Source organism: Megascapheus bottae, chromosome 8 (genome assembly GCF_031878675.1).
Source record: "Megascapheus bottae isolate mThoBot1 chromosome 8, mThoBot2.hap1, whole genome shotgun sequence".
Taxonomy (NCBI): Eukaryota; Metazoa; Chordata; class Mammalia; order Rodentia; family Geomyidae; genus Megascapheus; species Megascapheus bottae.
The window spans coordinates 40,245,193-40,272,330 of NC_143516.1; the positions used below are offsets into that span (position 1 = coordinate 40,245,193).

Here is a 27,138-nt window from a genome sequence, read left to right on the forward strand (position 1 = left end):
CTATTTTTCCTGATATTGTAGGCTTTTTAAGTTTTGTTAGTTGCAATTGTATGCTTTAGTTTATTCTCTGAATTTTTCTGAAACCTTCTTATGACAAAAGTTACCAGTAGTTTATAAACCAATGTATCAGCTGTTCTAAATTAAAAATTAAGATTATCAATTTGCTTAGTTTATGCTGCACCTGTCCTATTGGTAATGCCATTTCTGTCTCTGCTATCTGGCTTAGCCAGAAAGAACTTCCAGCTCAGTAGAACAGATTGTCATCCCTCCCACAAATAAGCAAGGCCTCACACATTTGGCAGCATTGAAAAGGCTCCCTTTAAACAGCTGAATGAGACGCTTCCTCCAGAGCTCCTGTGAGTTCATGGTGTGTTTATTGCAGCAGATCTTTCCTCGTAGTCTTCTAGTCTGCTAGAAAGGAATAAAAAATCTTTCATGGACTTTAGTGATGACTTTATCAAAGCCACTTATTTATATTCATCAGTATGCAGAGATGGGCTCATCTGGGCCGTTGGTGCCCAGGTGGCAGCTGAGTAGATTTCCCCCTTATTTGGCCACTGTTACTGCTTCCATGTTCTTCAGAGGTCACCACTCCACTGAGGCTGCCAATCTGGAAGCTCTAGCTGAACACTGGGAACTGAATCCACCTGGAACTAGATGGTTTGCTTAAGCCCAACTTAAAATGATAAAGTGCTTTATAAATGTTGGATGTTATTATTGGCCTCTATGGGAGGGGCTGAATCAGTCTCACTCTGCCTTTCCTTGGTAATACAAATTTTTCATCTATACTTGCCCTTCCCCCCCCCTTTCCCAGTCCTTGAGCTTGAACTCAGGGCCTGGGCATTGTCCCTGAATTTCTTTTGCTTGAGGCCAATGCTCTACCACATGAGCCACAGCACTGCTTCTGCCTTTTTCTGTTTCTGTGGTACTGAGGAATTGAACCTCTTAAACACTGTGCTGGCGCCAGGAGTGTGGCCTAGTGATAGAGTGCTTGCCTAGCATGCACGAAGCCCTGGATTCAATTCCTCGGTATCACATACACAAAAAAATCCAGAAGTGATGCTGTGACTCAAGTGGTAGAGCTGTAGCCTTGAGAAAGCTCGAGGACAGTGCCCAGGCCCTGAATTCAAGTCCTAGGACTACAAAAACAAACCAACAAAAAAACACTCTGTGCTTTGTGCAAAGAGAATCTAAAAAAGGACACTGTTCTAATTACCACTAGCATCCTACTTAGCTTCTTCTGTCTCTCCAAGTATTTTTCTGTAAGATGTTTTCTGGATAATATAGATTTTTGTGTCTTTAGCATAAGTCCTAACTCTGTACACACCTTAGTAATAACAATAAAATTATATTTTAAAAGCTCAAATAAGTCTTGACAGTAGTCTTTCAAATGCCAAAGCTCCTTAAAAAGACATATTTATGCTGAATCTATCTTTTATACGTCCCAAGATGTAAATGAAAATTTATTCTCCCCTAAGAGTACTTTTACCTTTGCTCCTGCTTACTGCCTCATATGTTGCTATCTGTTCATGGTGGTGAGGGAAGTGCCCTCAATTTGTGTGTAATTAATGCCCTCAGCACTGCAGATATGCATGTAACTTTTTTTTTTTTTTTTTTTTTGTGGGTCTTGAGGCTTAAACTCAGCCTGGGTGTTGTCCCTGAGCTCTTCAGCTCAAAGCTACCGCCCTACCCTTGAGCCACAGCCTCACTTCCCCAGTTTTCTAGAGGTTAATTGGAGATAAGAGTCTCTGGTCGTTTTGTGCCCGGGTTGGCTTTGAACCTTGATCCTCATATCTCAGCCTCCTGAGTAGCTAGGAGTACGGGTGTGAGCCACCTGCCCAGCGTGACTGTTTTCTTTGTTGGCAGCTGTTAAGACTAGACAAGACTGATATGCTGGGCACTGTCCTTGAGTTTTCTCAAGGCTAGCAGCACTTCCAGGTTTTGCTGAGTATATGGTGTGGAGGAATCAAACTTAGAGCTTCCTGCCTGGTAGGCAAGCACTCTACCACTAGGCCATACTACTGGTGTCAATTTTTTTAACTTTTTTTTTTTAACATTTTTTAACATTTTTTTTAACATTTTAGACAGGGCAATGGAAAGGGATATGTGTACTAAAAATAAGCAAGTCACTCTGGCCAAAGACTATGCTTCATAGACTATGCCTTCTTTTCTATCATCTTTTACTTTCCTTGGTTTGTTAGCACAAAGAAATCCAGACCTTTCTCTTTTATGGTTGGCATTGGCTATGGGGGTATATTCTGAAGTATAGCCATTTATAAGTACATGTCATTTATAAAGTATGATCTTCTAAGTCAGATTGCTACTTCCATTTTTTTTAAGAGTCACAGAACAAAATGTTTTTGTTGCTTCTGTCTGGCCTGGAATTCCAGAAAAGGAGACTCTGCTTATCTAGAGCTAGATCTACTGTTCAAAGTTCATACCATCATTTTGATGTTTTGAATTGGACTTTCTTTTTGTAATTCTCTTTCCACATTATCAGTGCTGGTCTCAGAGCTTAAACTGTTTCAAAACCATAACATTTCTTAGTGAGTGATTGGCCTGTATTATGTGTCCAGCCATCAGGGGGATCTTGGGATGTTGCTTGTATAAACTGTAATCCAATCTGATTCTGTGCATTGAGTTACAGTCTTTATAGACCTATTTGTGATATTCAATCCTTTTGGATTTGGGAATAGGGCTTATCTGATACCTTGAGGGGAAAAAAATATCCATTCATTTTTCTCTCTTCCCCACTTAAATAACTCAACACATCTGGTAATACTGTAGGATCATTGTCCTTCCAGTTCCTCTGCAGCTCATGTTGCCACAATATTTCTTAAGTATTTAGTTACCTAAGGGACAATGTGGTTTCTTTTTTTAAAAAAAAAAAAAAAAAAGACTTTGATAGGGTCTTACAAATTATCTATCTACAGAGCTAGAAAAAAATATGCATTTAATCAGCAAAATTTCCCTATCAGCAGCTTTCTGTAAGTTACAACATATGAATACAAATTAAAAAGTATAGATAAATGCTCATGAGTTAAAAATTTTAAAACAAGCTTTTTACAAATTAATGTAATTTTCCTCTTAAGAAAAATGTTTATTAAATGAAGGATATCTCAGATTAAAGTATCTTGATGTTTGAATCTATCTTTTGACTTAATATCTTCAATTACAAGAATGATAAAAAAGCTGAAACAAAATCCTTTAATTCAATCAAAACTGAGCTATAATTTAGGAAGCAAAGAGTAGAAATTAGCTACAGGAGGACTGCATAATGCAGGAAGTTTAAATATGCCAGTTATTAAGACTTCATAAGAAGCTGGTAGGGTTGCCTTGAGGAATTCTTGAAATAACTGCATTGAACGGTATCATTAATACAGTATTTTATTCTCTTCAATTAAGATGCTTTGTACAAACAACTGCAAATTGTGCAATAGTTCCAAAGAGACCATTTACCGTTTTTCTGCTTGTTTTATATTCTGGAATAAGTTCAGAGCTTTTGCGTTTTTTTCAGTTTTGTCTTGTTTTGTTTTTTAATTGATCTGAACACTGAAAATAATACAGGTTTGATTAATACAATCTCAGTATTTCTGTTCTGTAAAATCTCTCAGTGTTTGTTGAACATTTGACTCGGGACCCCTACATTTTAAGTGCAACAGAATGAACATATTTGAAGAATTAAAGATTCTCTTGCTATTGCCTTATTTTCTGTATTAAGTATGAAAATTAGCATTGTAATGGCTCCCAGAATAGGAATCTGAAGAAGTATCCACTTGACATAAATAAATATATAAAAAATAAATTGAGTTGATAGTTCATTCATTATCTGAAATTGAAACTTATGTTCAAATGATTGTTCCTAGATTTTCATGTATTTAGTGCTGTATAGTTAAATGTTATACTCATAAGATTTCTTCTGCTTAAATTATGACTGAAAAAAAATTGGATCACAGCTTTAATATCCAGGTGGGCCATACCATTTGCCAGGATTTTTGCATATAACTCCAATTTTTTTGCCAAGAACAAACCCTGCTTTGCTACTAAACCTTCTGAAGCATTCTAAGGTAAAAATAGGGTACACTTTATAACTGTTTGTTTTATTTATTTATGTATTTATTTTAGGTTGCAGAACTTATAGCAAGTGCGCTTATGGATTTGGTACATGGAGTATATCAGGAAAAGCCTACTTCTGCCAAGGTAAAGGATTTGGGATTCTTAGTAAAAAGTTAGAAGCACTTGTGGCAAAACAAGAATTGGTGAACAAAAATGTCATTCTTAAACTGTACATGACTTTTTTTTTTTTTAGATTAGTGTTCTGGCTACAAATTCATGGCCATACGCTTAGTACATAGCAGATTTAGCCAATTAAAACAACCTCTCATCCGCTGGCTGAATTCACAGTCTGTTCAGTCTACAGTAGTTCACTGGAAACTTGGGTGCTTCTGGCTGGCAGGTAGTACTGTCACAAGGCAGGTGGGCTGGAGTAGCAGCTCAGGCTGAGGATCTGGGCACAGCCTTCTCCGAAAGGAAGGGAACTTCCAGGTTCCAGAAGAAGAGGCCACAAGCATAAGAACATGGCTATCAAGAAAGTGGGAGCAAAATGTCTAAAATATTCAAGACTCAGAATTACTAGATTCTTTATGGTAAGTAGGACAGTTGCACAGTTGGATTATTTTGATTAATTTTATAGGTCTAGAATTAAGGCGTTTTGACTCATTTAACAGGTCATCTCAGGGAAAGTTAGGTTTTACTTCCTTAAACTGCAGCCATTTCATTTCAGCAGGAGATTAGATGTGAAGTAATTGCATCATTGACCACCACCATCATTTGCCGTGGTATATACTATTATAAGGGACTCTTCTCCCAGTGTTTCATTATTCTAACTTCTTTAGCTTCCATATTAGCAAGATTTCACTCACTGCAAATTAGAAAAAGTATGCGTGTATGCACATCTTAAGCATTAACACTTCCAGTTGAAAAAGAAGACAAATTTTAGTAGAAGTGAAACATGAGACATGATAAAAAATTTGAAAATATAACCCAGGGATTTTTGGATGGTTCATAGAGTGGTTAGTGAAATATGAAGCACTGTATCTTTGGTATCTGCTAACATTTGGTCAGGGAATCACAGCTCTCAAGAGCTATATCTAACGTCCCTTAATTAGCATATTGCTGTATGGGTACCTTATGGTAAAGGACCTAGATGTAAGACCATTAGTGAACTCTCTTAACAGAGGTTTTTTTTGTTTTGTTTTGCCAGTCCCCTCCGGGCTTGAACTCAGGGCCTGAGCACTGTCCTTGGACTTTCTCAATGCTAGAGCTCTACCACTTGAGCCTCATCACCACTTCTGGCTTTTTTCTATGTATGCGGTACTGAGGAATTGAACCCAGGTCTTTGTGCATGCTAGGCAAGCACTCTACCACTAGGCCAAACCCCCAGCCAGAGTTTTGTTTTGTTTTGTTTTGTTTTAAGACAAGTTTAATTCCCTTCTATGACTAAAAGTGTGAAAAAGAATCCCTTCCAATCTAGATGCACCCATAGAAAATCACCTTGTAACTGGGTGACAGTGTCTCATGCCTGTAAACCTAGCAACTCAGGGCTGAGATCTGAGGATTTCAGTTTGAAACTAGCTGGCACAGGGGAAGTCCATGAAGTGGAGTTGTAGTTCAAGTGGGACAGTGCTGATAACCTTGAGCGGAAAAGCTTAGGGACATTGCTGGGGTTCTGAGTTCAAGCCCCAGGACAGGTACCAAAAAAAAAAAAATCACCTTTAATGCAATATGGCTAAGATGATAGTGAAACAAGGCCAGAAATATGGCTTAGTGGTAGAGTGCTTCCCTATAATACATGAAGTCCTGGGTTCAATTCCTCAGTACCACATACATAGAAAAAACTGTAAGTGATGCTCTGGCTCAAGTAGTAGATTGCTACCTTTGAGAAAACTCAAGAACAGTGCTCAGGTCCTGAGCTCAAGCTCCAGCACTGACAAAATAATAATAGCAATAATAATAATATGTTATATTATTATTATAGCAAAGCAGGTATCACTAAGGAAATAATTTCCCTGTATTTCTTTATTTAATCTTCACATAAATCCTGAGTAGATACTTCTACAATTACTGTATAGATTTTACACTTAAAAACATAGTATTTTATAACACTTATGTTGCTGCTGTTCTTTTTTGTCTTCTTTTTAAAATAGGTCTTGCTTATATAGCTTAGGCTTATCTTAAACTCAAGAACCTCTTGCCTCTGCCTCCCAAAGCACTGGGATTGCATATGTCTATCCAAGTCTGGCAAATGTCTGTTATTTTAAAGTAAAAGTGTTAATAGTAGCGTTAATCTTTTAGCTTACTCATTCTTATATTTGTCTGCTGTAATAATTAGCCTAGTTCATGAATAACTTGGTGAATATTTATTAAATACTTTTTTTTTTTTGGTTGGTTGTGGGGCTTGAACTTTGGACCCGGGCACTGTGCCTGAGCTCTTCAGGTCAGAGCTAGTACTCTACCACTTGATGAGCCACAGTGCCATTTCTGGTTTTCTGGTGGTTAACTGGAGATAAGAGTTTCACAGATTTTTGTGCCAGGACTGGCTCTGAACCACGATCCTCAGATCTCAGCCTCTTGAGTAGGTAGGATTACAGGCGTGGACTACCAGTACCCAGCTACTTATATGTAAGGCAAAGCTAATAGCAACAGCAGTCTAAATGCTTACATAGCCCTTTCTAGTTACTTATATTATTTTTCTATTTTATTCAGGAAAAAATTGAAATTTGGGAGAGAAATGGCAGAAAAGCATAATGTCTAAAAATTATTTTTAATGTGTGTTTGTGTTTTAGATATGAACCCAGGTTTTTTTTTTTTTTTTTTTTTTACTGCAAGTCCTAGGTGTTGTTGTTTTGTTTTTTCGGCAAAATCTGTTTCTTTCTTAGAAGGAGCAAAGCAGACCCAACTTTAAAGGACAGTTAATCAGGCTAGGACCAACACTGATCAAGCACTATTTGTTGACTTTCTCCTTAGCCAATAAGTTGAACAAAAGAATCTGTCACAATGCTTTGTTCATCTGGCCTCTTGCCCCACCTCCCCAAACAGCATTTGAAGCACTTGAACGTTTTTGGGGGGTTTTTTTATTTAAGAATTTAGGTTTCAGAATATAGCTGATCCACTAAAAAGCAATTCCTCCCACACACACATACACACACATTTTTATTAGCATGCTTAGGTGTACAAAGGGGTTCATTTTGACACACATACAATATGCTTTGATCAGACTCACCCCCTCCGTTCTTTTTTTTAATAATGGGAACAAGAATGCATAGTTGAACCATAGCAGTGGGAGGGCTTCTTGCTGCCTTCTTTTGCACCCAAGTCTAATTTGGATTAACTACATTTCTTTTCCTTACCAAAAATATTCTTCCCCCTCTTGTTCTTTTTTTCTGAATGTACTTGCTATTGCAATGGCTTTTCAGAATTTAGTTTTTCTAACTTAGCCCAAAACTCAGCTCCCGGGGTAGAGAGTGAGCTTTACCTCATATGGAATGCCTTCTAGATTTTCTAGTTCTGGCAAGAGTGGAACAGGTACAGTGAGGTTCATGTGAGAAGCCATGGAGTCTGTGAGTCTCCCTTGTGCAATCTCCCTAACCTTTGCTAATTCAGCACACAAAAGAATTGCTTTGTGATTTAACATAAGCTGGAAACCATTTCTTCTCTCTAGGGATAAGAGTGTACAAAAGTGACCTGTTTTCTATATGGCATCTTAATGCAGCAATGGAAAAATCTGGTAGTAGGAAACTAGCTTTTTTGACTAGTGTAGACAAATTAAAGCAAACAGGAGAAATGAAATTCGATACATTAGAAATCACCTTTCCTAAAGAAGTGTCTAAGTACCTAATTCTCCTTAACGTGATCAAACTTTGTGTGACTTAAATTACTAAAACTTAACATATTGTGTATAAATGGTAATCAAGGAAACATGCAAAGCAACAGACAATTCATCCTTTGTTCTACCCATTAAAAAAATAGGGTTGGTTAAAAAGCAATTGCATTTGCTTGTATGTGAACCATTTCTTTGCTACAATAAAGGGACACTGCCTGAAAATGTGCTTTAGTGGTAAAGTGCTTACCTAGCATGCATGATGCCCTGGGTTTGATTCCACAATATCACATAAACAGAAAAAGCAGGAAGTGGCCCTGTGGCTCATGTGGTAGAGTGCTAGCTTTGAGCAAAAGAAGCTCAGGAACAGAGCCTGAGCTCTGAGTTCAAGACCCAGGATTGGCACAAAAAAAAAAAAAAAGCACTTTAGTTTGTAAGAAAATCTCTTCTCGGGCCAGGAGTTTGGCCTAGTGGTCTTGCCTAGCATGCATGAAGACCCAGGTTCCATTCCTCAATACCACATACATAAAAAAGCTGGAAGTGGTGCTATGGCACAAGTGGTAGAGCTTAAACCTTAAGGAAATCCCCAAGGACTTTGCTCAGGCCCTGAGTTCAAGCCCCAGGACTGACAAGAAAATAAAAATAAAATAAATTAAAAGAAAGAAAATCTCTTCTGCATACACACACACACACACACACACACACACACACACACACACACACACACACTAATTGAAGAAAGAAACATTAAATAGCAAACTCTCATTTTAGCGGTCATTTGCCTACCTAAGGTCTCCTAGGTTAAGTTCTACTTATCACTCCACTCACTAAATACCTTATTTTTTTTTTAACAAATCTGATTTCTATGTATAGATGTATATATTTAAAATCTCTAGCTGGGCACAGTGGCTCATGCCTGCAATCCTAGCTACTCAGGAGGCTGAGATCTGAGGATCAAGGTTCAAGGCCAGCCTGGGCACAAAAGAACCTGAGACTCTTTATCTCTAGTTAATCACTAGAAAGTGGAAAGTGGGGTTTGGTTCAAGGGTAGAGTGGTAGCCTTGAGCTGATGAGCTCAAGGACAAAACCAAAAAACTCTTAACACAATTGAGGGTAAGAAAATAAATTCGTGCTCATTAAGAATTAAAAATCCAAAAAAGGAAAAAAGAAATAATTTTTTTTTTTTTTTGCCAGTCCTGGGCTTAAGCTCAGGGCCTGAGCACTGTCCTTGGATTTTTCTCAAGGCTAGAGCTCTACCACTTGAGCCTCAGCACCACTTCCAGCTTTTTTCTTTGTATGTTGTACCGAGGAATCGAACCCGGGTCTTCGTGCATGTTAGGCAAGCACTTTAACCACTAGGCCAAACTCCCGGCTGAGAAATAATTTTTGATATGACTGTGCCACAGAAATAAATCATGATTATATTCTAATATACTTCTTTCTAATTTTCACTAATTTTTCTAAATTTCTCCTATTTTTGAGGTATTCTTTATATAATTCAGTATCTTTATCAAAATTATTGTTATTACATTTTTAGAAATTCAATTTTTTTTTTTGCCAGTCCTAGGCTTGAGCTCAGGGCCTGAACACTGTCCTTGGACTTTATCAAGGCCAGAGCTCTACCACTTGAGCCTCAGCATCACTTCCAGCTTTTTTGTATGTATGTGGTACCAAGGAATCAAACCCAGGTCTTCACGCATACTAGGCAAGCACTTTAACCACTAGGTCAAACTCTCGGCCTAGAAATTCAATTTTAATGGTTGTTTAATGTTTCTTCACACCCCTGTAATATAATTACTATTCCACAGTTTTGTTGTTGTTGTTGTTTGGTTTGGGGGGGGGGGGGGAGTTTTCCAGTCCTGGGGCTTGAACTCATGGTCTGGGCACTACCACTTGAGCCACTGCACCACTTCCAACTTTTTCTGAGTATGTAGTATCGTGGAATCAAACCCAGGGCTTCATGTATGCTAGGCAAGCACTCTACCATTAGGCCACCCCTAGCCCCCATTCCATAGTTTTTTAATATTTCTTTTTCTTTTCTGTTTTCTGTCTTTCTTTCTCTCTCTCTTCCTCCTCTTTCTCTCTTTTCTTTTTGCCAGCCCTAGGTCTTGAACTTGGTTCCTAGGCACTGTCCCTGAGCTTTTTGTGCTGAAGGCTAGTGCACTACTATTTGAGCAAGAGCTCCATTCTAGCTTGTATGTATATCTGAGTTTAAATGAAGGTAAGAGTCTCTGGACTTCAGTGCCCGGGGTGGCTTTGAATTGTAACCCTCAGATCTCAGCCTCCTGAGTAACTAGGATTACAGGTGTGAGTAACCAGCACCTAGCATTTACTTAGTCTTTCTTCTTCTTCCTTTTTTTTTTTTTTTTTTTTGTCGGCTATAGGGCTTGAACTCAGAGCATGGGCACTGTCTCTGAGCTTCTTTTGTTCGAGGCTAGCACTCTACAACCTGAGCCACAGTACTACTACTAGCTTTTTCTATGTACATGGTGCTAAGGAATGGAACCCAGGGCTTCATGCATACTAGGTAAGCACTCCACCACTAAGCCACATTCCCAGCCCCCATTTTTGTTTGTTTGTTTGTTTGTTTTGGTTTTTGTTTTTGAGTAATTAATTGGAGGTAAGAGTCTCATGGGGACTTTTCTGCCACAGTTGGCTGTCAGCCATAATCCTTAGATCTTAGCCTCTTGAGTGGCTAGGATTATAGTAGTAAGTCCCCATACCTGGTGTTCATTTTTTAACCTATATTGTGGTTGACATTTTAATATAAATATATATATATGTATATGAAACTTAATTCATGCTGGGGGGGTTGTTTTTTTTTTTAATTTTATGGTACTGGGAAGAAAGCTCAGTACTAGAGTTTACCCCACCATGGACAAGGCCCTGGGTTTGATCTGAAGTGCCATCCCAAAGGAGATGAACGGAACACTTGAAAGTGAATTTCTTGAATCAAAAATACTTTTTTCAATATAACTAACTGTGCAAGAAGCCTCCTAGTAGAGTTGGCCCATCTGGGAACTTGGATTTTTTTGCATATTCTTTTATTCTCCACCTGGTAAGAGTAGCTCACAGTGCCTGTGTTATTTCTGCAGACAGTGTGGTTTGTGCTGAATACTTGCTTTCCTTCTGGGAGTCTAGGATTTTGATATATGCTAAATAAACAGTGTCTACATAACCAGCTCTAATAAAAAACCTGAGCACTGTCACCTATGAATTTCTCTGCTATATAATTTTTTTCATGAATATTCTCACAACTCATTGGTAGAAGAATTAAGCATCCAATGTGACTGTCTTGGTAGTAGTTGCCAGAAAGCTTTTACCTGGTTCCCTTAGGCTTCTTCCAAGGGAACTTTTTACCTATACTAGTTTTGCTCTGTATTGTTACACTGTAATTTTTTAAAACCATAACGTGATTTTTGGCTGTAAGAAGGATACCATGAATTGTTCATACAAATCATCAAACCTCAAGGTAGCTTCCAACACACCCATTTTCTTATATCGTTGTTTATTTCCTACTAACTCCATTTCCCTCCTTAGGAAACTAACCAAGGTCCTTTGCAAAGTCAGTATCTGATTCTAGTTGGTACTGAGAAGGAAAACAGCACATCTCTTCCCCAACTCCAGAGAGGCTCTGCTCAGGAGCTGACTTGTCCCCATTCCCAGGAAATTAGAGGGTTTTTCAGAGAATATACTCATCTTAAGGAAGGACTGCTTATAACAGTCACTGAAATTCCAGGGTTTTTTTTCCCAAGAAGATTATACTTTCATATCCAAAGATCATAACAAAGATAACAGTTCATGTATTATATCTCTATACTTTTCTTCTTTTGGTTCTTAGGCTAACTGTAAGTAAGATATAAAAGTAAGATAATTCAGTCCACAGGGAAATTCCAAATGTTTCCTATCTGCAGAGTCCTATGCCACAATCTAAAATAGAGTTTTTTTAAAAGCCTGATGCCAGTGGCTCACACTTTGGCTGAGATCTAGGGCCGGGAGTTTAGCCTAGTGGAAGAGTGCTTGCCTAGCATGCATGAAGACCCGGGTTCAATTCCTTGGTACCACATACATAGGGGGGAAAAAAAGCCAGAAATGGTGCTGTGACTCAAGTGGTAGAGCTCTAGCCTTGAGAAAGTCCAAGGATAGTGCTCAGGCCCTGAGTTCAAAGCCCAGGACTGGCAAAAAAAAAAAAAAAAAAAGAAGAAGAAGCTGAGATCCAAGGATCAAGTTTTGAAGCCATATAGGGCAAACAAATCCCAGGCTCTTATCTCCAATTACTCAGTAAACAGCTGGGAGTGATATGCAGCTCACTGGCTTTGAGTGGAAAAAGTCAAGTGAGAACACAGGGCTCAGAGTTCAAGCTCTAGTATCAGCACACACATGCATGCACATGTACACATTCACAAAATGAAACAGTTCAGGTTGTGGGAGGTAATTATTTAATATTTCTTTTTCTATTTTTTTCCTTATTTTTGTATTTGGATTGAGTTTCTTGAATGCATATTACTTGAAGCTTGTTCTTTTGTCTAACCTCTTAGTTTTTATGTATTAATATAGTTGAATACAAAGTACCATCCTGTTTTATATTTGTCTCATCTCTCTTTTATGCCTTCCTTTAGATTGTTTCCCATAACATTATTTATCTCCTTTTTTATTTTATTTATTTATTTGTTCATTCATTCATTATGAAATGAGATCTCATATGTAGCCCAGGCTAGCCTCAAGTTTATGTCCCCCCCCCCCCCAGACTGGAATAGCTGGAATTGCAGGCCAGAAGAAAAAGAGTATCAATGCCTCACTAGTAGAATTTCTCCTTTTTTCCCCTTGAACATTTTTATAGGGTAGTGTTGTCCACATTCAGGGAAAGTCCTTTTCCCTCTTAGTTAGTTGCCTCTAGAAATGCATATCCAGGTGTGCTTTATTCATCTCATAGCAATCTAATTGAGTTGTTAATCAAGATTAACCATCATGGGGCCGGGAGTTTGGCCTAGTGGTTAAAGTGCTTGCCTAGCATGCATGAAGACCCGGGTTCGATTCCTTGGTACCACAGACATAGAAAAAAAAAAGCCTGAAGTGTTGCTGAGGCTCAAGTAGTAGAGCTCTAACCTTGAGAAAGTCCAAGGACAGTGCTCAGGCCCTGAGCTCAAGCCCATGACTGGCAAAAAAAAAAAAAGATTAACCATCATAATAAAAAAATTCAGAGATGGGGCCAGGAGTTTGGCCTAGTGGTTAAAGTGCTTGCTTAGCATGCATGAAGACCCAGGTTCGATTCCTCGGTACCACATACATAGAAAAAAGCCGGAAGTGGTGCTGAGGCTCAAGCGGAAGAGCTCTGGCCTTGAGAAAGTACAAGGACAGTGCTCAGGCCCTGAGCTCAAACCCAGGACTGGCAAAAAAAAAAAAAAAAAAAAAATCCAGAGATGAGTTAGTGCCAGTGGCTCACATCTGTAATCGTAACTACTCAGAAGGCTGAGATCTGAGGATTGTTGAAACAAACCAGGGCTTCTTCACTAAACTAGAAAGAAAGAAAGAAAGAGAGAGAGAGAGAGAGAGAGAGAGAGAGAGAGAGAGAGAGAGAGAGAGAGAGAGAAGGAAAGAAAGAGGAAAGAAGGAAGGAAAGAAAGAAAGAAGAAAAGGAAGGAAGGAAAAAAAGAAATTGGAAGATGGTTTAAATTGTATGGGAACTGGGTTTCAAGAAAATGGGCTGGGAGCGTGGCCTAGTGTTAGAGTACATGCCTAGCATGCACAAAGACCCAGGTTCAGTTCCTTGGTACCACATACATAGAAAAGTCCAGGCTGGGCATGGTGGCTCACGCTTGTAATCCTAGCTACTCTGGAGGCTGAGATCTGAGGATCAAGGTTCAGAGCCAGCCCAGGCACAAAAGGACTTGAGACTCTTATCTCCAGTTACCCTCTAAAAAACGGGAAGTGGGACTTGGCTCAACAGTAGGGTGGTAGCCTTGAGCTGAAGAACTCAGGAACAATGCCCAGGCCCAGGGTGGGGGGGTGGTGGTAACCTTGAGCTGAAGAGCTCAGGGATGCATCCAGGCTTAGTTCAAGCTCCATGACCCATCCCGCCCCACCCCACCCCTGCAAAAAAAAAAAGAAAAAAAAAGCCAGAAGCAATCCTTTTCCAATTCATAAGCATGATGAATGGGTTCTCATGGGCTTGGGTGACATGGGCCTCCCTCTAAACCTTGTTACAATGTGGGCACATTACCTATCAGACGTGGGGGGAAAAAACGGCACAAGTGGTGCTGTGGCTCAAGTGCTAGAGCGCTAGGCTTGAGAAAGCCGGAGGACAGTGCTCAGACCCTGAATTCAAGCCCCAGGACTGGCAAAAATTAAATTTAAATTTTAAAAAACAAAAGAAAAGAAGGACTAAAGATATAGGTTAGCTCAGTGGTAAAGCACTTGCCCTAGTGTGTGTAAGGCCTTGAGTTCTATCTCCAATACGACAAAATAATCAAAATAAAATTATATGTGGGAAGATTGTATGGGCATATGAAAATCCTATATGTGCCATTTTATATGATTTAGATTTTGGTATCTGCAGGCAGTCTTGCTAGACATCTATCTTCAGGTATTGGAGAATACTGCACTCAGCTGCACACTTTAGGGAGACTCTATAAACCTTCAGAATACTTTGTACAGCTCTCTTTTTTCTCTGTTGACTCAGGTCCCTAACCTTAATCCTTTTGGCCTATCTAGACATCCAGGTCCATCATCTCACTTTGAAGATACTTATGGGTTCCGCTGTGGTCAGGCACTCTCTCAAGACAGTAAGCAGAAACAATTACCAAACTTATTTTTTCTCATCTATCAGACATCACTCTTTTATTGTCTGACTTGAGATGTCTTAAAAACTTGTTTCGTGTATATATATATATATATATTTTTTTTTTTTTTTAATTTTCTTCAGGCAAGAGAGAAACCCCAATGCAATTTGTCCCCATTTGTCTGAAAGTGGTAGACCTTGTGGGTTTTGTTTTTTTTTTTAAGTTATGTTACGGTGCCTTTTTATAAAATAACAAATATAAAATACTCCCTCATAAGTTGTATTGCTGGTACCCTAAGTGCTTGTTTAATATATCTGTTCAGTACTTTAGCCATGGGAATAAAAAGTCAGAAATGTCAGCAGTTTTATACCTAGTTGACCAGAAAAAAAAAATGATGATAAAGTTAGCCATAGAAGAGGATTGCTTTTAGAGAGAATTGGAGAAGCTGAGTTGGTCAGATTAGTGTTGAAGCAATAGGAGATTCTGTGTGAACGACTAAGGAGCTCCCTAGAGGTAAAGCAGGAATTGAATTCATCATTGTGAACTGATGAATAAATTTTTGAGTTTTGGTAACAAAGAAACCAAAAATTAGGAGGATAAAAAGTAAGACAGAGAAGACTATAGAAAGGGGAAGTTTCATTGGCTATTAGTACTACAGTGTTTTCTCCCGACCCGCGGGTTCAGCTATTCGTGCGGCTCGAAGAGGCACCTCCTGAAAGAAGAAAACCAATGGGGGAAAGAGAGGAAGGAGACCAGGCGCATAAAGAAAGACAGAGACAATCTGAGTCGCGTCAAGGTCTCATTTATTAAAAGTAAAGCAGGGTTTATATACCCTGAGTGTAAGGAAGGGAGTATAGAGGGGGAGGATGGAGAGTTTTTGCGATAACAAGAACGGGAAATCTCAAGGTTAGGGGTGGGTCAGGCTGTTCTTTTGGCCGTTGTGCTAACCCAAGCAACAACCTGCGGTTATTCCGAGAAGTATTTTGTGCAGATGACTCAACCAGATGCGATTTGCTCAAGGCTAGAGGGTCTTTGCTCTGTTCCGTTTAACTCCTTGGTCTCTGACAATTCCCCCTTTCCTTTAAAGAACAAGGTCTCTATAGGTGGAGAGAACACCCTGTCTTAGGCTATATGGAGGGACCCTTACTCCTGGCAACATGCCTTGTTGAGCCGGCCTCGACGGCCTCTGTATGTTGTGCCACCCAGGGTAAGCTCCATAATAATCCCGTCATTGGATGCTCTCTAGCCGCTTGGGGTTTATCAGCCAAGAAGTGTATGAAACTGGAGCCCTCTTTCGGGAGTGCTTGTTTCGGACCCTACAGGGTCATCCTGAGCCTCTAAGCGATGATAATGCACCGAGATTGAGTTTTTGGAAAAGGCAGAATCAATTTGATTTTTTATAAATCGCGTAAGGCGCTGAAAAGCCCAAGGGCCAAGAGAAATTAGGAGAAGTCCCACAAGGGGGCCCAAGAGGGAGGGTAAAAGAGTTGATAGCCAGGGAGATGTGGAGAACCAATTTTGATACCAAGATTCTTGTTTTTCCCTCTCTTTTTCGCTTTTCTAGGCTAGCTGTAATTTTTTCTAAGCTATCCTTAACAAGTCCTGTTCTATCTACATGTACGCAGCATTTTTCCTTTAAAGCCGCGCATAAGCCTCCTTGCTGTAGAAAAAGTAAGTCTAATCCTCGTCTATTTTGGAGGACAACTTCTGCCAGAGAGCATCACCGTCAATAGCATCATGCGGAGTGATGACGGGGAAGGCCTCATCATCATGGTTGTTGACCTGTAAAAGAAGAATATTTTTGTTCTCAGGCGCCACCCTGGAATTAATTATATGGCTTTATTGTTTATTATATGGTTTTATTAATCTTTCAGGCAACCATCTAGCTCCCCCTTCTTTAGAATTATAAATGCAAGCTGATCCTTTTCCCCAGATAATGACTGGGTCAGGGCCGTTCCATATTCCCGTCAGTGGGTCTTTCCATAGGGCCTGGGCGTAGTCTGTTTGTGTGGTGGGATGCCAAAGGCGTTCTGCGGCAGATTTGCCATTAGCGTCAAGGGTTTAAAAGTTTAAAACAAAGAGAGCATGTAATAGCCAAGTCTTATAGTTTCCTTTAAGGGAATATAATGTTTCTTGTGAGGCAAGTTTAATGAGGGTGTTTTTTAAAGTCTGATGAGCCCTTTCCACTATTCCTTGTCCTTGGGGGTTGTAGGGGATTCCAGTAATATGTTTTATGCTCATTTGGGAGCAAAATTGTTTGAACTTTTGACTGGTATATCTGGGCCCATTGTCCGTCTTTATAGTTTGGGGTTGTCCCATGACAGAAAAAACATATAGGAGATGGTTTATAACATCTTTTGTGGCCTCCCCTAAATGAGCAGAGGCACAAATAAATCCACTAAAGGTATCAATGGTAACATGTACATATTTTAACCTTCCAAAGGAGGGGACATGAGTAACATCCATTTGCCAAAGTTGTCCAGGTATGAGCCCTCTTGGGTTTACACCTACATGGGGTTCAGGGAGCAGGGTTAGGCAATTTCTGCAGTTTTTAACAATTTGTCTTGCCTGTTCTCTAGTAATGTTAAATTTTAAGCGCAGGGTATGAGCATTAAGGTGGTGAACAGCATGGGCCTCTTGTGCAAGGGTCACCGGATTAACTGTTTGAGATAAGGTAACTATTTGGGTTGCCAAGTCAGCTAATTCATTGCCCCGGGTTAGTGGACCAGGTAGGCCAGAATGAGCACGAATATGTCCTACAAAGAAAGGGTACGAACGTTGTCTAATAAGTTTTTGCAATTCAAAAAATAATTGAAAAGTAGGTGTAGTAGGCTGAATAACCGGAACCATTTCTAAAACTTGTAAAGCTCTAACAGCATAATGGCTATCCGAAAACAGATTAAAAGGGTGGGTCTTTAATAACCGAAAAACACAGCAGGAAATAATTCTATTAACTGAGCAGATTTAAAGGAAGTATTTACAAAGTGGGGAACATTATTAATAACATATGAAGCTTTTCCATTTTTCGAACCATCAATAAAGATGCTCAAAGTATTGGGGATGGGCTTTATTAAGGTATTTTTTAGAAAAACAAAAGGAGTAATATTAAGGAATTGAATAAGTCTGTCGCTGGGCATGTGAGTATCAAAGCTACCCTGGAACCCAGTGCATAAAACAGCCCAATCATCTTGTCTTTGTTGTAACCAATTAATTTGTTCCTTAGAGTAAGGGGTGATAATGATATCGGGATCCTTGCCAAAATATCTGACAGAAGTCTTGAGCCCCAGAAAAATAAGTTGGGAGACCAAAAAGGGGTAGGAGTGGAGTACCTTGGACTGAGAGGCGGAGGCATGAATCCATAACAGGGGCACGGTTTTTTGCCACAATAAACCGGTGGGTGTAAATTCTGTGGCAAAAATGATTAAATAAAGGGTCAAGGAGGGGTTGAAGTAACCTATATTTTGTTGTGTAATGGCCTCCTCTAACTTTATTAGGGCTTTTTCAGCTTCGGGCATAAGTTTTCTGGGGGAGGAAGGGTCAGAATCTCCCTGTAGAATATTAAACAGGGGTTTGAGATCTCCTGTTGTTAATTTAAGGTGAGGACGTAGCCAATTAATGTCTCCAAGGAGTTTTTGGAAATCATTTAGACAATTTAGCTTATTCCTTTTGATTTGAATTTTTTGAGCATATATTAAAGAGGGTTCTAATTGAAAACCCAGGAACAAGAAGGGATAGCAAGTTTGAATTTTTTCTGGGGAGATAAAAAGTCCTCTGTCTTGTAAAGCAATAACTATTTTTTGAGTCACTTGATGTGCCTCCATTTCTAGTTTGGCAGCAATTAATAGGTCATCCATATAATGTATAATATATATATGAGGGTATTGAACACGAATTGGGTCTATGGATTGAGCCACAAATTTTTGACAAAGAGTGGGAGAATCAGCCATACCCTGTGGCAACACTCGCCATTGAAAGCGGGGATTAGGGCCTTTATGGTTTATCATGGGTATGGAAAAGGCAAATCTTTTACAATCTCCAGGATCGAGGGGAATGGAGAAAAAACAGTCTTTTATATCTATTACAATTTTAAAATATTCTTTAGGGATAGCTGTGGGAGAGCCAGGATGTTAGAAACCAGACGATGAACATGTCCCTAGATCAACCTGTAAGGCCTGGAAGGACTGGACTGAATCATGGTTAGCACTGTCAGCTAGTTTAGCTTTCCCAAGTTTTCCTTTAAATGACTCCTGGGGCTGCCTCTGATACCAGAGATAACATATGGCCTGGTGGTGGGGGGGGCTAACAATTGCTATCAGACCTGGGCAGAATGCTGGGCAGACAGCATTCTTTTGTTTGGAGGGGCATACAGCATTCCCTCCCAGTTCTGCACCCAAGAAAACCCACACAATTAGAAAATATACATCCAAGTATAGCAACCCCTCACATCAGTATATCAATTCTGACTCTATTTACATTACTGCAGTTTAACTGCATACCAACTTTACTCAAGATATACTCATACCATTGGCGACATACTCAAACCTTTTACGACTTACATGAACATTCCATGATTATTTTCCCTTTTGAGCAAACATTTAAGAGAATTCCTTTCAGATCCTTTTTTTATTCAGATAAACCATTTTAAAGGAGAGTCCTTGCAGTGAGCTTGAAGCTCGGCCTATAATAAGAAAAAACATTCCTGGCGGGGGAGGCCTGAACCTTCCAGAGTTTATAACAACTGTTCCTTCCTCTGGAGTTATAATTCTGGTGGTGGAGGAACAGAGGTCCAGTCCTGCGCTGCCTGCAGTGGCTCGGAACAAGTCTGAGTCAGCGATGTTTGCATTAGAGGCAGATTTTGGGCGGGAGGGGTCATTGGTTGTCGTGGTGGGTAGGTAGGGCCCCCTACTGGGGCCCGAAGCCCGTTTCCCGAGACCACAGATAAAGGCTGGCCATTTATATCGGTCTTGGACCGGCACTCTTTAGCCCAGTGACGGCCTCTTCTGCATTTAGGACAAAGGCCAGGGGGAAGGGGGAGGGGAATCGCCCCAGGAACATTGGGTTGTTTAATAGTTCCAGGGCATTCTCTAGCAAAATGTCCAATTTGTCCACATTTAAAACAGTTTTTAGGGCTAGATATTTGTCCTAGTTTTCCTGAAGGTGGAGTCTGGTTTTGGAGTATGGCTCCAATGGCCAAATTAATAGATTTAGACATTTTATGTTCAAAGGAATCCACATCATTGCAAATTTTAATCATACCATTTAAATCTAGGGTCTTTGTTTTGCCTCTTAAAGCAGCTTTACAGGCTGCATTAGCATTTTCTATGGCCAACTGTCTAACTATAATATCATCTGTATCTACCTCACCTAATATTCTTTCAGCTGCTTCTAACAGTCTGGCAACAAATTGAGAATATGGTTCATTATTGCCTTGTACTACCCTGGAAAGAGAGGTAGTAACCGCTCCTGCAGCAGGCACGGCTCTCCAGGCGGCCAGGGCAGCCTGAGCAGTCTGGGTTAATATTCCTGCAGAGAGTTTTTGTTGTTTTTCCTCCGAGGCAAATTTGCCCCTCCCTGAAATTTTATCAGAAGACCATGAAGCCATTTGTGTATGTTTTTTATTGGTAATAGCTTGATTTTCTGCCTTATCTATAAATTCAGCTTTCCAGGTTAGATATTGACTCCTGGTTAAAACAGACTGTACAATCTGGTGCCACTCAAGAGGCAATAAATGTCCCTCACCCCCGAGGCCCTCCAGTACTGTTAAAGTAAAAGGGGCGTTAATTCCATAATTCTTAACAGCCGAATGTAATTCTTTAATTTGTTTAAACGTCAGTCTCCTATATGTAATTTGAGAATCTCTCCTTGCCTCCTCCTGATCACCCCCTTCCTCCTCGGAGGCAGAGGAATCTAGGTTTTGTCCCTCCTCCTGCCTTCTGGTGGTGTCTGCCTCCTCCTCTCCCGCTTCTCCTCCCTCCCCCTCTTGTTCCCGAGGTTGAGTGTTAGAGCGAGTAATTACGGGGAAGGAGAAGGAAACAGTTTGCGCACCCGATCTGAGTCTACTATTGCGGCTCTTTGAGGCTCTTTGAGGCCGAGGGTGTTTTAGCGGGCTTGTTACCCGAGGCATGGGGGGTAGTCATGGCTTCCCCAACAAGATCCATTTGTAAATCATGAATTTGCAAAGTGAGGTCCCTTAACTCTCTTTTTAAATGAAGCACGTTTTTTAATTCTGTCACTTGTTTCAAGAGAGAGTCTTTGGATTTAAGGAGACCTTGCACCTCCGGAGGAACAGAAAATGATCTCAACATTTCCTGTGGTGGGGCTGACGGGAGAGAGGTGTCTGGATAGGGGGGAGGGGTGGGCCAGTGAAGGGCCCTTATCTCTGGAGTCTGTGTAGCTGCAGAAACTTGGGGAAGAGGAAAAGGGCCATATCTTTCTTCCTCATAATGCGCTGCCTCCTCCTCTAGCTCCACCTCAGAGGGGGGGTTGAGCCTGCCATTATCAGGAGAAGTCTTAGGAATAATAGGATAAATATTTTTATAAGGTTTTAGTGACATATTTTTCTTTTTAGTATTGTTCTTGATGCTGTCTTCTAAAGGGGGTTGGACTTGTTTCTCTTTTTCGGGGATTAAAGGTGACGCCAAGCGGCGTCCTGAGGGCACAGGCTCATCAATCACAGAGGGAGTGCGTGAGCCAGGCCGAAGGCCAGTGACCATAGGTTTTTCATTGTCACTTTCACTTTTGCGAGACGGGCAACGTGACTCCGTTAGGTAATCCTCTGTTAAAGCTAGTAAGCGAGCACTGTCACCTCCCTCCTCTGCTTCCTTTAAAATATCTCTAATAACCCCATAGAAGCTAAAGAAGGCCTCGGGGATTTCCTCTCCCTGACGGAGTAAATCATTGATATTTTTTCCTACCTTATTCCAGGTAAGGGGATGGATGTCTGGTCCGTGCAAGACCAACCACGGACACTTTTCTCCAACAAAACAAAAGAATTTTACCACATCTTTCTTTTTAACTCTTATTCCTCTCTCCCTAAGTGATCCTTTCATTTCTTTTATAAATAAAACCTCTTTTGATAACGCTTTGCCCATGGTTGATGGGACGGCAGAACTTACCTCAAGACTCTCCCACGGTGCACGAGCGATGCGGTGTGGGCGTCTCTACCTTAATATAATCGGGGTCCCCTGTTCTCCACGCCGTCCGGTAGGTCACCGTGCTTCGAGCCCCACGTTGGGCGCCACTTCTCCCGACCCGCGGGTTCAGCTATTCGTGCGGCTCGAAGAGGCACCTCCTGAAAGAAGAAAACCAATGGGGGAAAGAGAGGAAGGAGACCAGGCGCATAAAGAAAGACAGAGACAATCTGAGTCGCGTCAAGGTCTCATTTATTAAAAGTAAAGCAGGGTTTATATACCCTGAGTGTAAGGAAGGGAGTATAGAGGGGGAGGATGGAGAGTTTTTGCGATAACAAGAACGGGAAATCTCAAGGTTAGGGGTGGGTCAGGCTGTTCTTTTGGCCGTTGTGCTAACCCAAGCAACAACCTGCGGTTATTCCGAGAAGTATTTTGTGCAGATGACTCAACCAGATGCGATTTGCTCAAGGCTAGAGGGTCTTTGCTCTGTTCCGTTTAACTCCTTGGTCTCTGACAATGTTTGGACTTCAAATTTGACTTATCTCTTTCTAAATAACACCAAAAGAAAACCATATTAGGTTCTGAATTTTTTCATTATTTGATGATTTTTGTCTAATATAGACAAAGACTTTTTTTTCTTAAAATTAAACACAGGGGCTAGAGGTATATAGCTGAGGAGCAGAGAAAGTCCTTGCAAAAATGAACACTTTTGGCACATATCAATATATGTAGGTGAGAACAGTTCCTTCAATACAGAATGACACACAGCCAGTTCTTCCAGCATTATTCAGAAACAAAAGGTTATGTAGTGATTCCTATCTCAGTGAAGACAGTCTTGAGAGAGGAAAAGTCTGTCTCCTAATACTTTCAACACATTAAAGAGCTAGGAAAGCCTAAATAAGGTGTTTCTTATTGGATCCTGGTTGAATTGTTCATTATCATTAATCCTTTATTAATTAATCGTAGAGCTGGATTAGGCAGTGTTGATAGATAAAGTATATTATTAGTAAGCTTATATTGAAAATCTGCTATATGCCACACAACATACTGAGTACTCCTGAAATATTGAAAACAAAGCTACAATTTTAAAAAGTTTGGCCTAGTGGTAGAGTGCTTCCCTAGCATGCATGAAGACCCAGGTTCCTGAATTCAAGGCCCAGGACTGGCCAAAAAAATCTAGCAATGGGGCTGGGAATTCAGCCTAGTGGTAGAATGCTTGCCTAGCATGCATGAAACCCTAGGTTTGATTCATTGGTGCCATATACATAGAAAAAGCTTGAAGTGGTGCCATGGCTCAAATGATAGAGCACTAACCTGGAGAAAGCTCAAAGACAGTGCCCAGGCCCTGAGTTTAAGCCCCAGGACTGGCAAAGAAAGAAAAGAGAGAGGGGGGAGGGAGGGAGGGAGGGGGGGAGAGAGAGAGAGAGAGAGAGAGAGAGAGAGAGAGAGAGAAAGGAAGAAAGGGAAAAGGTCTAGCTCACACCTGTAATCCTAGCTACTCAGCAGAGGATTGCATTTTGAAGCCAACTGAGGCAGGAAAGTCTATGAGACTCTTTTTGGTCGGTGATAGGGCTTGAACTCTGGGCCTGGGCACTGTCCTTGAGCTTTGTCAAGGCTAGCACTCTACCACATGAGCCATAGTACCACTTCTGCCTTTTTCTGTGTATGTGGTATGGAAGAATCAAACCCAGGGCTTCATGCCTGAGAGGCAAGCGCTCGACCACTAGGCCACATTCCCTGCCTCAAGGCAAGTAAGTTTTGTATAACTCGTTTTCCATCAATAAATCTCTAATGTCTGTGCCCACATCCTTTGCCATCTAACCGCCCTCTCATAAAGAGGTACACTTCAGTGTTATCTCCTGCTATCAGGCTTGCTTTGCTTTTAGAAGGCTATCTTGAGCCTCTACTGCCACCATGAGAAAGGCATGTCCTCGCTCTGCTGTTCAGAGGAGAATGAGACACTGGAGGAGAGCCTCTCCAGCCACTCAGCTGTTCCAAAAGCACATAAACAATCATAAATAAATGATGGCTGCTGGATGTCAGTGGCTCATGCCTATAATCCTAACTACTCAGGAAGCTGAGATCTCAGGATTATGGATGAAAGACAGCCCAGAGAGGGAAGTCCATGAGACTCTTAATCTCCAGCTAATCATCAGAAAAATCTATAAATTGTGCTGTGACTCAAATGGTGCTAGCATTGAGGGAGAGAAAGCTAAGGGACAATGTTCAGGCCCAGAGTCCAAGCAAGCCACAGTACCATCAGCACCAAAAAAAAAAAAAAAAATTGTTGTTTAGAGCCACTGGGTTTGGATTAGTTTGACTAGTGGTAAACTGTTCCAGATAGCTTCAGATATCTGTGGAGACCCAGTCATTAGCAAACTGGTTTAAGGACTTTTAACTAAAAGCTTCTAGCTAGAGGATCCAAACCCAGCCTTCCAAGGATAGAAACTATGAAGTAATGAGATGTCAACTTTCCGTGGGTTATCTAGAACAAAAGTTCAGTACTTGGAGTTTAGGAAAACCATTTCAGGGCTGTTCATGTAGCACTTACGATTTTTCTGTGGCTTATTATATTCTTCCTATGAAAAATCTGCAGAATCTCCATCAACAAGTTCTGTAAACACTTTACTTTTTCTTACTAGCACCAGCAATGACCTTTGTACACATATCCACACCCCTTTCCTCTTTCTGTTCTGGTGCTGCTTTCTCTGTTCCTTGGGCTCTTGTCTTATATGTGTGTTTGCTTTTTTCTTTTCTTTCTGTAACTGAAGGAATTATAAATCATTCCAAAACCAGTTTTCTTGTCACTATCCATGTGGATTCTGAATCCAAATACAAAGATAACCTCCAATGTGGTTTTCTACATTTCATTTGTGTGGTTCCTGAAATTTTCTCACCTACTATTCTAAACTTCTTCATCTAGTTATCATGTCATCCATGATGGCAATGGATCTCTTGGCAGCCAGAGAAACCCCCAGTGCTGATGGTGGTGGTGGTGGTGGTGGTGGTGGTGGTGGTGGTAATGTCCATTGTATGGCTATCACTGAGTTATTTTTGTTCAGGGCTGGTGCTTTATCTCTTTGAGCCACAGTACTACTCTGGGTTTTCTGGTGGTTAATTCAGAAATAAGAATCTCAGGAACTTTCCTTCCAGGGCTGGCTTTGAACCTCCATCCTCTGATTTCAGCCTCCTGAGTAGCTAGGGTTACAGATGTGAGCCATCAGCACCCAGCCCCAGTGTTTTACATATAGACATTATTGTACTTATATGCAAACAGAAGCACAGAATACCAGTGATGTAGGAAGTTGTGGAGATGGTCAAAGAAGATGAACTACATAGAGGTAATCGGTGAATCTAAGTTGAAACATTGAAGTAAGTTAATACTAGCTGGGTGCTGGTGATGGACGGTACATATATATGCATCTATCTATGTTGCATGTGTGTGTAAAACTATTTCAAAAACAAAGTATATTTTAAGAGCTTTAAAAGTGAAATAATGAGTACTGTATAAAAACATTAAGATACTCTGGGGTATATTTCACTGGTCCATTTACTCACAACCTGTCCCTCACATTGTACCCAAGGCATACATTAATGAGCTAATAAAATAAAACAGGCCATGTCATGTTTTATTGTTTGCTCTGCATCTGTTCAAGCTTGTATCACTCATAAGCCTAAAACTGAAGATACTATTGTTGGTGATGATAATAAATACTTATAATTTTACTAGTATCCTTGAGTCACAAAGTATAAACAGTCTTAAATCATTCACTACAAATAAATGTTTTTGCTATGATTTGAAGACTATTAAGTAGATTAAAATGATTCTTTTCATTTCAAAATGCACTAAACAGGATAGATATATATAGATTAAAGGATAAAAACAAAACACCAACACACCCACTACCACATTTAAAAAGCAGTGTAAAATGTTCATTTAAACCACAAAGTGTTTTGTGGTTTTTTTGGTTTGTTTTTTGTGGGTCATGGGGCTTGAAATCTAGGTCTGGGCACTGTCCCTGAGCTCTTCAGCTCAAGGCTAAAGCCCTAACCCTTGAGCCATAGCCCCACTTCCCATTTTCTAGTGATTAATTGAGATAAGCAGAGAGCTTGAAGTAGAGCTGCGGCTCAAGTGGTAGAGCTCTAGCCTTGAGAAAACCCAAGGACAGTGCTCAACCCCTGAGTTCAACCCCCAGGACTGGCAAAACAAACAAACAAAAACATTTAGAATAGTTAAATGTGACATTAGAGAGATCTAATCATTTACCCAGCCCGATTTGAGGTTACATTTATAAACATAGTGTAAATTTGAAATAAATAACATGAAAATGGGAACTATTTGCTGTGTGTATTGTGTATTGCTAGAGATCAACATCATATATGTTTAAATATATGCTCTACCACCTAGTATGTCTCTAGTCTGCATACCTTTTAAAAGATTATTTTAAGAGTCGGGGAGGGAAATGGGGACAAAAACATGAGAAGGGGTATCAATATGTGAGAAATAGTAGTACACCTACTATCTGGCAAGTGTAACAGTAACCCCTCTATACATTACCCTGACAATAAAAAATAAAATTAAAGAGCTGGGAGTTTGGCCTAGTGGTTAAGGTGCTTGCCTAGCATGCATGAGGACCCGAGTTCGATTCCTCAGTACCACATACATAGAAAAAAGCCGGAAGTGGTGCTGAGGCTCAAGTGGTAGAGCTCTAGCCTTGAGAAAGTCCAAGGACAGTGCTCAGGCCCTGAGCTCAAGCCCAGGACTGGCAAAAAAAATAAAATTAAATTAAATTAAAAAAAAATTTAAGGTATTTTAAGCCGGGCGCAGTGGCTCACATCTGTAATCCTAGCTACTCAGGAGGCTGAGCTCTGAGGATCAAGGTTCAAAACCAGCCTGAGCACAAAATGACCTAAGACTCTTACCTCCAAATAACCTCTAGAAAATGGGAAGTGGGGCTTGGCTCAAGGGTTGGGTAGTAGCCTTGAGCTGAAGAGCTGAGGAACAGCGGCCAGGCTTAGTTCAAGTCCCATGACCCCCCCCTTCCCTCCCCCCAAAAAAGTTATTTTAATTCCATTCAGAGCTGGCTTCTGAGTTTCCTGAAGTCCTCCCTCTGACCATGTGAAAAGTTACAGTTTGATCTAACAGATTCTGGCTAGACTTTGATATATTCCGAAGCCAAATTAGTTTGTCTTTGTTCTCTGACAGTGGACCTGATCCTAATTTTCTGAACAGTTGAGGTTACAAATGGACTTTGGTCTCTTGTATACAGATGTGTACAAGTGTATCCCTTTAATGAGCAAAGCAATTCAAAGCATATGTCTCCAGACCAAAAAAAAAAATACCTAAACC

At 40.4% G+C, this 27,138-nt stretch overlaps 1 protein-coding gene and 1 non-coding gene across 3 annotated transcripts in view; both read left to right on the forward strand.

Annotated features, from left to right (window-relative positions):
- Pdss2 (decaprenyl diphosphate synthase subunit 2) overlaps positions 1-27,138 on the forward strand; it is a 212,268-nt gene that overhangs the window by 132,751 nt on the left and 52,379 nt on the right. Inside the window, exon 4 of one of the 2 annotated variants that reach the window (XM_090338343.1) lies at positions 4,126-4,200. The exons of the other annotated variant lie outside the window; for it this stretch is intronic. Within the exon in view, the coding sequence (XP_090194469.1) occupies positions 4,126-4,200 (75 nt within the window). The remainder of the gene's footprint in view (positions 1-4,125; positions 4,201-27,138) is intronic. 2 annotated transcript variants of the gene reach the window in all.
- On the forward strand, positions 14,005-14,109 carry LOC150059846 (small nucleolar RNA U13). The gene has a single exon (XR_016536513.1). It is a non-coding gene; the product is annotated as a small nucleolar RNA U13 (small nucleolar RNA).